Genomic DNA, 13,012 nt, shown 5'->3' on the forward strand with positions numbered 1-13,012 from the left:
CATTTAAGAAGTGTCTAGAAGGCACAGTGGACTAGGGACCACTTGCTGGACATACGGCTGGTAGAGAAGGGTAAAAACTGATCAGTGTGGACAAGTTAGGGTGAAAGGTTATAAGGAAAGACTGAATAGGTTAGAATTTTATTCCTTAGAATGTAGAAGATTGAGGGGAGATCTGATAGAGGTATACAAAATTTATAGATTATAGATAATATATAGATAGGGTAAATAGGGTTACAGATAGGCTTTTTCCATCGAGGTTGGGTGGGACTATAAGTGGAGGTCATGGGTTAAGGGTGAAAGGTGAAAAGTTTAAGGGGAACATGAGGGAAACTTCTTCATTTAGAGGGCGTTCGTGAGAGTTTGGAAAGAGCTGCCAGTGAAAGTGGTGCATGCCAGCTCGATCTCAACATTTAGGAGAAGTATGGATAGGTGCATGGATGGTAGGCATATGGAGGGCTATGGTCCCACAGGTCAATGGGAATAGGCAGTTTAAATCATTTGGCATGGACTAGATAGGCCAATGGGCCTGTTTCTGTGCTGTAGTTTTCCAATACTCTACAACTCTAAAAGTATCTCAAGGTAGTATATGATGGTGTATTTGCACTTGGGGATGGGCTAGACATTTTTTCTCACTTAAAGAAGGTGAAACATCTTCCACAGCCTTTCCTTTCCACATGTAGTGATCACCACAGGACCACTGTTTGGCTTATCATGCAGTGTCCTACACTACTGTGCCCATAGCAACGCTTTCACGTGGCATCCCTGTTCTTACTGAGTTTGCTAGGTCACAGTGCGACCAAGTATCCAGCGGGATAACTGAGCAGGCAGGCTGGGCTCACCGGCCTCGGCTGACAGCTAGCCTAGGAGAAGGACCACTCCAAGTCCAAACCTGGTAGATGGGACTCATCAGCCTTGCCAGGCAGTCTGTCTAGGAGAAGGAAAACTCCAATGCTCAACCTACAGCCTTGCAGTCGCCGCAGCTCGCTGTGCCATTGTGGAATGTCCCTTGGCCTAAAGCGTGGAACTGGTCTACGCACACCAACCCTCCCTGTAAACCTACGCAGCGCAGGTCAGGAAGAAAAGTCCCACAGCGATGGAGTTTTCCCTCCTGATCTTTGCAGGTGAAGAATCAGCCATCATCGTCATCATACGTACTTTGATAATAAATTTACTCTGAACTTTGAATGACCTTGGTCTATGATGTATGACGTTATGAATCAATGCATTGCACAGCTGTAATCTGGGATAACTTGTCCACCACTGGGCCAAGGTGGCAGGGGAGGAGGAGAGGAGAGAAAGTTACCACTGGTCACAAGTTCTAAATATCTCGAAGGTACTAGCAGGATATGCTGGTTACCAATAGTTGTGGAAAGCGAAAACGAGTGAACATTTCAAATCCGGTAAGTTTCAACTGGTCCCTGAACTGAAACATTAAGCCTCTGCCCCTCTCCACAGACGCTGCCTGACATTTGTGTGTTTCCAGAATTTTCTGCTTTCAATTTCATATTTCCAGCATCTGTGTTTTTTTTTAATTTTACTAGAAAATATTGACTATGTTCATTTTTTTCCAGTTTCTCTCCCTTTTTCTTCAGAATTGTGGTAGGAGCAGGTACAATTACAACATAAGGAACCTTTGGAAAGGAACATTCCTAAGAAAGGTTTGAGTAATATTGGCCAAACACAGGCAAATGGGACTAGCTCAGGTAGGCATCTTGGTCAGCATGGATGAGTTGGGCTGAAAGGCCTGCTTCTGGGTTATACAGTACTATGCAAAGGTCTTGGGTGTGTATATAACAGGAGTGCCCAAAACATTTGCACAGTACTGTAATAATTTTATGTATTGCTCTGTACTGCTACCACAAAAATAAAATTTGACATATGTGAAATGATTAACCTGATTCTGATATGGGTCTCTCTTGTGGACTGAGTGGGAATGGTGCAAGGAGCGGGGAATCATGGCTGAGAGAAGGGGAAGGGAGAGGGGAGGAAGCAGGAAGCACCAGGAGACATTCTGTAATGTATGGAAACAAATGACCATGCATCATGTCTCAGGGCTGGGTATGTCTGCAATGGTGGCTTCCCCAGTTCTTCTTACAGTTGGCTCCATAAAAAGGGTTTTAAATTTTGTGCTTTATCAATATGGCCATAATAGGAAAAAAAATTATAGATGTACCCCAAGTTAGGCCTTACCATCATGCTGAAGTATAGCTGCTATCCTGCTGTTACAAGACTTCCGAATGGAGCCCTCTAAGATAAAGATCAGCTCATGATCTCTCAAATGTGGCCCTTGCACCTTATTGTCTTTTTGCAGTGCCCTTTGTGAGTGTGGCTTTATTCTGCAGTCTGTTTTTGCTTTCCCTTGTACTACCTTGATAACTTATGTTTTGAAATTGTATGTATGGAGGCATGTAGAGTAAAGTTTTTGACTGTTTTCCAGTACATGTATCAATAATAGGTAATTCACCAGTCACCAATTACCAAATTCCCAATTAAAGCATTTTGTGAATATTGAGGCACCTAGCTATAGAAAGGACAATATTTACATTCAGTTCATACATACCAGCTGATTCATTGGGCTCCTGCCAGGAATAGGATGTGAGAAAAAACTCAGGGAGAGTAGAAAGAAGAATCCCTTTGTCCTGAAGAAGGTTACAGACTGGAATGTTTTGCCTTAGTGAGTGGAGGAGGCACCATATTTGCAAACACCGACAAGGCACTGAAAGCTGAGGACTCAAGTGGTTTGGACTGGACATAGTGGATTCCATGCTGGAGAACTCTATGAATCTCAAATGGGAAATTATGGTAATGATGCAAGGTTTGACACACAAACTACAATTTAAACCTCACATTTTCACGTTTCTTTTTGGCTTGAGAGTCTCCAAATGTCTGCAAATTCCTCCATTTCAACAGCTCCCCAAGTTCACTTCATTTTAATATTTCTGATATCCAAAATTCATTCCTGTTTTTTAATTGTTTGAACTATTGGAAGTTGTGTCTTACTCGGTCTGTGTCCTAAATTCATAAACTCCCTCACTTCCTTTACGCCAGGAGTTCCCAACCTTTTTTATGTCATACACTAATACCATTATCCAATGGGTCCATGGACCTCAGGTTGGGAACCCTGGCTTTAGGCCATCTCTTAAAACTCAACTCTTTGACGACAAGCTTTTGCTTACCTGAACCAACATTTTAAATAGTTCAGTGTCATATTTTGGGGGAGAATTGTATTTTTATTTATCAATATAACAGCGAAGAGATTTAACCAGATTTGTAAATTATGAGGAGATTTATTGTAGAGAGAGAGATTGTTTTCCTCTGGTTAATTAACTTGACTTTCTACAAAGTGATTAGGCGGTTCCCAAGTTGTTCATTCTGCGATTGCTGATCGACAATTTCCTAGAACCCAGATTTGTTATGTTTGATAAATATGACATTTATAACACAAAAGCTTTCACTAGATTGCAGATCCCATCTGAATAATGGCAGCCAGGGAGGACGCATATTAAATGCTAATGTAAAAGTCAAACACATGCAGTAAATTACTCAAACTAAAACCAGGTCTGAAACATCGCAACTAATTAGATAGAACACTAAAACAAAAAAATAGATTACTTTTTCCATAATAATACAAACAGTGCATTCAATAATCAAACATAGTAAATGATTTGGTGGTCCCCAGATTCATCCACCAGAGCATAAACCACGCATGTTTTATTACTGATGTCAAAGGACATTACAGCTGAATTACCGCCTTACTGTTTAAGCTTCCAGTTATTACATTGCAACAGAATCTACTAACTGTAGCAAAGTTGATTAATCTGACCTCAGTCTCGGTCTCCTGCACTTTCTGCTGGGACTGAAGAATCTCCTTTTCAATCTCTTGAATCCGGTTCATTCGCAGCTGTAAGTGATGAAACATAAACTTGTCAGTAAAATAAAACACTGTTTCTTTAATCCGGCCAAGGTGGCAGACCAGAGAATTGTGGCTCCAAATTCTCTTCTATCTCTCTTGAGGTATTTGGTCTTATCATGAAGACCTATACAATTACAGTAGCTTCCGGATAATTGGACCATCAGTTAATCAGGGCAGCCACTTATTTAGGACAATTCTTAAAGAACAAAAACTAATTTGGAGATAAGCGGGATTCCCTTTATTTATCTGGGACACTATCCTGCTTAAGTGAGGCAGGAGGTAGTTGCTGAACAGTTTCTAACTAGCGTCAGTCATGTGAATTTTCATAGCCATTAGAAACAACACTGTGCTTTGAGCGAACAGTTTTTAAATAGCATCAGTTGTACGTGTTTATGTTTAAAAAGCAGTGATTCTTGTCACTGATATTTGGCAAGATATAAACAGTAAGACAATTCAGAACGGTTTTGTTCACTGTGGTTTCAAGCATTCAGACTTGGAGATGCCAGAAACAGCTGGGAGTGAAAATGAAACAATTTTAATACTTCAACAAGTTAGAAAATATTTGAAGATACTGAGAATATTCTTGAATATTACAATAAAAATGAAGATTTGGAGGATGCAATCATTGACAGCATTGTATGAAGGTGGTCCATTAACTGCACTGGGTATCTACATTGATTTTGTTCATTTACATTCAAAAGAACACAACACAGATAAATTCCTCTATCGAAAAGTATTAGGAACTAATACAGAGTTTTATAGTACTGCAGTAGTATTGGTAGTGATCTAATTTATTCTGTATTCCATTTAACTTGTTAGTCATTTTATCTTTTTTATACATGTTTAACTATTTCCATGAAACTTCGGCTAATTGGGGCAGCTGCCTAATTGGTCCAAAATTTACTGGTCCTAATGTGTCCCAATTAATCATAATCCACTGATTTGGTCTTGTCTATAACTGGCCCTCAACTAGGGATAGAAATATCATCCAGAATTCAAACTCCTAAACACTATCCAGTGAGTATATCTCTTAAATGCCCATCTAGGACAAGACTGACTTGGGAACCATTAGTTTGGATTGCTCATACACATGAAGAATAGGCCCTGATGAGAACTCACATTATAACTAATCTCCTTTCATTGCACTTTATTAGAAAAATTATCTCACCTTTGTCAAGATACATTAATGCAGATTTGGTTATGGGCCAAGTTATTGAAAGGCCTAGATAGATTGGACATGGAGAGGATGTTTCCTATAGTAAGGTACATCTCTTTGGAGCAGAAACAAGGAGGGATTTCTTTAGTGAGAGGGTGGTGAATCTGTGGAATTCATTGACACAGATGGCTGTGGAGGCCAAGTTATTGGGTGTTTTTAAAATGGAAGATGATTTGTAAGGGTGTCAAAGGTTATAGGGAGAAGGCAGGAAAATGGGTTGAGAGGGATAATAAATCAGCCATGACTGAATGGCAGAGTAGGCTTGATGAACCAAAATGCATAAATCGGCTCCTACGTCATATTGAAGTACACCCCAGAAGCATATTTTGCTTATTTTTCTAGTTATGGTAGATTACACTGTGTGATATGAAATCTGCTTTAAGTTCCATCTGCCAACTATTTCCCCAAAATGGGATTAATGTTTTCAAGAGAAGAAGGAAGAACATCGGCTAATGCATTTTGAAGGAAATTTTATTTATGGTTTCACTGAATATTGAACTGGTAAATAATAAGAGAAGGAATATACATGAATTATGTATTAAATTACATTTAATTTGCATTATAAGAGAGCAGTAGCTCCGTATTCTGATTTGCTGAACATCTGCATTAGAACTTAGTAGGAAGAATATATAGCATCAGGTTCAGTCCACCTGTCTAGAATCAGCATCTGTGGTCTGCCAGCCCGCACACTTACCCAGACTGAATGTGGAAACCTATCTTACTGGCAGATTGTACAGACCCCACCCCTGATAAACACAAGAGATTCTGCAGATGTTGGAAATCCAAGGAAATACACACAAAATGCAAGAGGAACTCAACATGGAGGGGAATTAAGTCGACATTTTGGGCCAAGACCCTTCATTAGGATTGATGGTGGTGTACCTGGTGGCAGTGTTATGCTGGCAGAGGAAGTCGTAGATAATTAGAACAGTTAAAATTGAAGTAAATTATTTTTTAAGAAGTTATAAATGAAGTTGCAGATCATAAACACAAGAGGTTCCGCAGATGCTGGAAGTCCAGAGCCACACAAAAAATGCTGAAGGAACTCAGCAGTTCAGGTAGCATCCATGGGGAAGAGGAACAAACGTCTACAAGGAGCATTATCATAAGAAAGCAGTGTTCGTCATCAAGAATTTCTAACATCCAGGACACATGTTCTTCTCACTGCTGCTGGAGGGAAGGACATACAGGAGCCATAGGTCCCACAACATCAGGTTCAGGAAGTTACTTCCTTTAACCATCAGGCTCCTGAACCAACGTGAATAACTTCACTGAACACAACCTATGAACTCACTTTCACGGATTTTACAACTCACCAGCTCATGTTCTTAGTATTCATTCATTTATTTATTTGTTTATTTGCACAGTTTTTCCTCTTTTTCATATTGGCTGCTTTATCAGTCCTTGTGTGTCATTTTTTCATTGATCTTATTGTATGTCTTTGTTCTACTGTGAATTGTTGGAAGAAAATAAAACTCAGGGTTGTATATGGTGACATACACATACTTTAATAATAAATCTACGAACTTTGAACTTTTTCCAGTGCACTTTTAAAATGACCTACCATAGGATAAATAAAATAGATTATAATATTAATTCGCTCTCCATATAAAGCTTTTACATTAGCTTTACAACCACTCAAATCCAACCTACATCTCTCCTATTAAAAATACCATCTGGTATCCAGATGAAGGATTATTCCATCCTTTAGTGATTATTGAGTTGGCAGAAACTGTCATTGGTTTCCAATGTCCCCATTTGGTGAACCCAGGCTTTCAGTATCTCAGTGGGCAAGGCTGAATTGGTATAATGTGAATTTCTGTGTTTAATTGTTCGTTCATTATGTGAATGAATGAGTGATTGTGTTCTTTCCATGACCATAATAGTTTTTGGTCATGGCACGTTTTTCCTACAGAAGTGGTTTGCCATTGCCTTCTTCTGGGCAGTGTCTTTACAAGACAGGCAATCTCAACCATTATCAAAACTTCAGAGATTATTTACCTGGTGTCAGTGGTCGCATAACCAGGATCTGTGATGTGCACCAAATGCTTATACAAACATCCACCACCTGCTCCCATGGCTTCACATGACACTGATCAAGGAGGTGGGGGACTAAGCAGATGCTACACCTTGTCCAAGGGTGACCTGCAGGCTAGCAGAGGGAAGGAGCGCCTTACACCTCCTTTGGTAGGCATGTATCTCCATCCTGTCACCCATTTGTATTTAATAAATGCCCTCAATAGCAACTATAATCTGCATTTCTGTAGCCTTTTTGAGGTAGTAAAAGAATCAATGCTCTTCACAGAAACACGGGCAAAAAGAACTTTCTCCTGCCTCATTTTTGTATGTTTGAAGTCTGGTCTGAGTTCAAATCAACCCTGGATTTAGCTGCATTTATAATATCTCTGTTGTTAGGATATTGTTCCATTTGATGGTACTAAGAGGTGTATTGCTACTAAATAGCAACCTGTCCATTGATCTTTGTGATTATGGTGGGAGCATCTGGCTATTGGTGTCAATGTCTAAGGAAGAAAACACTTAACTTGGAATCAGTTCATCTCAGGTACACTAGATTAATACCTGGTAAGAGGGGATTATCCGATGTGGCAAGGTTGACCTACATTCACTGGCATTTAGAAGAAAGAGAGAGAGGTGTTCATATGATATAGAAGACTGTGAGAGGGATTGACAAGTTAGACACTGAAAGTCTGTTCCTCCAGACTGTTTAGAACTAAGGGGCAGGGTATCAATTTTAGGTCAGTAGTTTAGGTCTAAAATGCTGGACTGAGTTACAATCCAGTCCATCACAGGGAAAGCCCTCCTGACCATTGAGCACGTTTATAAGGTACACAGCCGTAAGAGAGCTGCATCCATCATCAAGCACCACCACCAGCTAGGCCATGCTCTCTTCTTGCTGCTGTCACCGGAAAGAAAATACAGGAGCCTTAGGTTCCACACCATCAGGTTCGGGAATAGTTCTAACCCGACAGGCTCGTGAATCAGCATGGGTAACGTCACACACTTCGACTCTGAACTGGTTCCACAACCCATGGACTCATTTTCAAGGACCTTACAATTCATGTTCTCAGAATTATTTATTTACTTATTTGTTATTACTCTTGTGGTTTTTCTTCTTTTGCACGTTGGTGGATCGTCAATCTTCGCACGTAGTCTTTCACTGACTTCATTGTATGTATTTATTCTGTTGTGAATGCTTGGAGGAAAATGAATCTCAGGCAATATATGGTGACATCTATACTTGGATAGTACACTCAGTGGTCACTATGGCACACGGTAGCGTAGCAGTTAATGCGATACTATTGCAGATTGAGGTGCCAGAGTTCGGAGTTCAATTCTGACATCAACTGTAAGGAGTCTGTCTGTCCTCCTTGTGAAATGCATGGTTTCTTCAGGGTGCCTCAGTTTCCTTCTGCACCCCAAAGATGTCCAGTTATTAGCTTAAATATAAACTGTCCTGTGACTACGCCAGTGTTAATTCGGAGGCTGCTGGGCAGCACAGCTGGAGGGACCATTACAGCCTATTCCACACTGTATCTCAATAAATAATAACTAAAAAGATAAATTAGGTACCTCTTGTACCTAATAAAGCATCCACTGAGTGTATGTTTGTGGCCTTCTGCTGATGTAGCTCATCCTCATCAAGGTTCAATGTGCTACACATCCAGTAGTATGCTCTTCTGTACACCACTGTTGTAACAGATGGTTATTTGAGTGACTGTCACCTTCCCGGCAGCTTGAACCAGTCTGGCCATTCTCCTCTGACCTCCCTCATTAACAAGGGTTTTTCACCCACAGAACTGCTGCTCACTGGATGATTTTTTTTTGTTCTTCACAGCATTCTCTGTAAGCACAAGAGATTGTTGTGCGTGAAAATCCCAGGAGATCAGCAATTTCTGAATACTCAATCCACCCTGTCTGGCACCAACAATCATTCCACAGTCAAAGTCAGTTAGATCACATTTCTTCCCCATTCTGATGTTTGGTTTGAACAACAACTGATCCTCTTGACCACGTCTGCATGCTTTAAGCATTGAGTTGTTGCCACATCATTGCCTGATTAGACATTTGCATTAACAAGCTGTGCCTAATAAAGTGGCCACTGCGTGTAGGTTTACTTTGAACTTTGAAGTTTGAAATAAACAGTTTTACTTATCATTATGCTCTGTCATGGAGACAGAGATAGATACATCTTGGCACACTTGGAAAAATAGAGGTTACAGGAATTACAGCAAAGCTGAACGGAGAGTAGATCAGGCAAGATCTTTTTCAATAGTCTGATCTTGCTCCTATATATTATTTTATTAAACTTTTAGCTTGAGTTCATCCAAATCTCCTTCTATGCTCTACCCCCCACCCCTGCCAACATGTTAACTTGTTTGTATATCATTTACTAAGACCCCTTCCCAGCTCCTTTTGTACCATAATACGTAGTCTCTTTCTGTTAAAATAATCATTTGCTTTTAAATATTTCCTTCCAAAGTGGATAACCTCACATTTTAAAGACTGCCAGCATTCTATTGGTCAATATTGTGCCCACCCATTTATAATAATTCTTCTTCGTCCCCTCCCCTGCATCCTCCTCCTCCCTCTTGGGATCAAGAGTGGCTTGCAACCATTCCACTTTTAAGGGTTCTGAGATGGCCACTGTATCTAACTGAAAAGCATGCTGGTCTGGTGCTTTTGGAAATTTCCATAAGGGTCCCGACGTTCCAGGCCATGAGCTTTGTAACATAGAGTAAAAGTTGCCCGTGTGTGATGTTCTGTTAACATGGGGTAGCCACAACACGGACTTCGCCAACTAAAGCATTGATCCAGTGACACTGGGGACCAAAACTTCTAAAGACCAATCTTTGTAGACTCTTTGTGTCTTCTTCATACATACTTGCTAATCCAATTATTTTTACAACATCAGCTATTCTCTCTTGGTACGCTTGAAGACAACTCAAAAATAATCATTTGGAATCTCTAGCAACACACACAAAATACAGAAGGAACTCGGCAGGTGATACGAATAAACAGGATCTGTCCCTTTTCTCTATTTCCTTTACCCAAGTCATCAATAAAGCATTTTAAAAGTTGAGGTCTCAGAACTCATATCTGTTACTGATTACCAATCTAAGAAATGAATCGTTTATTCTGAGTGCTGTTTTCTGTTAGTTTACCACTTCCTTATTCACACCAGTATATTACTCCAACCCTTCGTTCTCTTGCCTTGTCTAGCAAAACTATGGAGCAGAAATTCCCAGGAGTCATTGAGGATTCTGCATTTTTTCCAAGGAGGTTTTTCTGGAAAATCCTTGAACATTTTCCTCTATCTGTCTGGTAACATCTTCCTGTGACTGAAGTCAGAATAGAGCCACTCAGATCCCACGTAAATAGAAAAGTTTAAATCTTCTAAATAAGAACCGAAGAGTTCATGTGCTTTATCATTTATCAAGATTAAACTAGACTTGGTCTGAACTGCCATCTTATTCCACTCCCACTTTGGCAATAGCAGAACCTTTACTCAGTAATTAACATGCTTTACTTTTTATTTCTCCTGGTCTTTAATCTGAACTCAACTTCCATCACTACAATCACCATGGCAACACATACAAAATGCTGGAGGAGCTCAGCAGGCCAGGCAGCATCTACAGAAAAGAGTAAACAGTTTTGGGCTGAAGCCCTTCTTTGGATTTCTCAGTCCACAGATTTTGTCGTGTTTGTGATACTACAATCACCATGTTGAAGATACCATGATTAATTGTGAGTCTTCAGACTCACCATCGTGGGGTCACTAGATGAATTAGGTGAGCTCATTACTTCAGGCAGCTTCAATCCTTTTCAATCCCAACCTCATCACCAGCTTAATGTTTGTGTCCCTGTGGGTTCTTAGTTTCTAGTGAAAAGCGTGCACAGCGTGTCGAGTATAACAAGGGAAAAACATAGAGTTTCAAAAGGTGCGTCTGGTTTATTTGAGGTTCTCGTCAAACATTACACATAGGCACAATGACACACACATGAACAAGTACATTATGCAGTGACATCAGGCTTATTTCACATAATTCACTCGCCTTAATTTCAGGCCTGCAGTATTTTACCAGGTTTCAATTAGGCTCCACTGGCCCATTTTCAAAATGAATTGATTGGAACTAGTATTTTCAAAAATTTCTTTTAACTGCCGGCTCTGGGTAAACAGCAGGGAGATTTCAAAAGGATCTCTTAATAACAGAAAAGGGGGAGGGGGACAATTCTAGTTGGGGACGATCATGACTTTCTCATTACAAAGAAAAATATTAACTTACCTGGAGGGCCTTGTCGTCCTCATTGATAGTTGGCTTTAGTCAGTCCCCAGCACTAATTTATATGTAAATCATTGCCTGACTGAGATAACAGTTGCTCTGAATGAACTAAATTATTTATAAATTTTTGTGGAATATTTGAAATGTTAGTAAGGATTTTACTTTATATTTGTGATCTTGCATAAATGACACTTTAGTGAAAGTAGTGGGTGGAGATACATTTCTACCAAAGTAAGCAGCTTCTTCCTTCTGCTAACATGCAGGTCATCCTTGGGCAAGGTGTAGCTCCTGCTTAGCCCCCATCCCAAATCAGTGTCACATGAAACCATAGGTGCAGGTGATGGGTGGTCATATGAGCAGTTGGTGCATATCACGTCCGCAGATGCCTGTTAGACAATCTCTGAAGAGTATTAATAATGGCTGGGGTCACCCGCCTTGGAAAGACACTGTCCAGAAGTTGGCAATGGCAAACCACTTCTGTAAAAAAAAATTACCATGACCAAGAACAATCATGGTCATAGAAAGACCCTTGTCATATGACAGCACTTAACGAATGAACGAATGAAAGTTGATTCCTTATAGGAAATTACGGGCAAAAAGCCTGTAGTTTTCCATCCACTGCAACTCACTTGTGGAACGTTATAAAGTGGTTAGCCATAACTCTGAAATCACTACTTCCTACGAGCTCACTTGATGCCAGGAATGAGTGATGGGTGCCTCAGTAGCATAGCAATTAGTGTGGGGCGTCAGTGTTCGGAGTTCAATTCCAACACTGCCTGTAAGGAGTTTGTATGTTCCCCCCACAGTCCAAAGATGTACCAGTTAGCAGGTTCATTGGCCATTGTAAATTGACCTGTGATTCGGCTGAGGTTAAATAGGGTTGCTGGGCGGTGCAGTTCGTTGGGCTGGAAGGGCCTGTTCTGTGCTGTATCTCTACATAAACAATAAATAGGATTTCAAGTTTTGAATGTCCTTTTAGTATATAATTTAGAACACTAAAGCACAGTACAGACTGTTCAGCTCATGATGCTGTCCCAACCTCATTAGAATCAGAATCAGATCAGCATGTGGCATGAAATTTGCTTCTTTGCAGCAGCAATTAAATGCAATAATAGAAATAAAATGTGAATTTCAGGAAATATATATATATATATATATATTTATATATATATATAACATAGTTAAATTAAATAAGTAGGACAAGAATATAAATTTTTAAAAGATAGTGAGGTAATGTTCATGGGTTCAATATTCATTCAGAAAATGGATGGTTGAGGGGTTGAAACTGTTCCTGAATTGTTGAGTGTGTGCCTTCAGGCTTCTGTACCTCTCTCCTGATGTTAACAATGAGAACATGGCATGTCCTCAGTGATGGGGGTCCTTAAGGATGGACGCCACCGTTTTGAAGCATCGCTCCTTAAAGATGTCATGGATACTATGGAATCTGGAGTCATAATGTGCTGTAAGATCAATCCAACCTTTCAATTCGACTGAGCCCTCTATTTTTCTATCATCAATGTGCCTATTCCAGAGTTTGTTAAATGCCCCTAATGCATCTGCCTCTACCGCCACCCCCAGCAG

General features: G+C 40.1%; 1 protein-coding gene across 1 annotated transcript in view; it reads right to left on the bottom strand.

Moving 5' to 3' along the window:
• apc2 (APC regulator of WNT signaling pathway 2) overlaps nucleotides 1-13,012 on the bottom strand; it is a 233,285-nt gene that overhangs the window by 65,531 nt on the left and 154,742 nt on the right. The window contains exon 7 of the mRNA XM_059990792.1: nucleotides 3,824-3,901. Coding sequence (XP_059846775.1) covers nucleotides 3,824-3,901 — 78 coding nt within the window. The remainder of the gene's footprint in view (nucleotides 1-3,823; nucleotides 3,902-13,012) is intronic.

This window comes from Hypanus sabinus, chromosome 16, assembly GCF_030144855.1.
Source record: "Hypanus sabinus isolate sHypSab1 chromosome 16, sHypSab1.hap1, whole genome shotgun sequence".
Classification (NCBI taxonomy): Eukaryota; Metazoa; Chordata; class Chondrichthyes; order Myliobatiformes; family Dasyatidae; genus Hypanus; species Hypanus sabinus.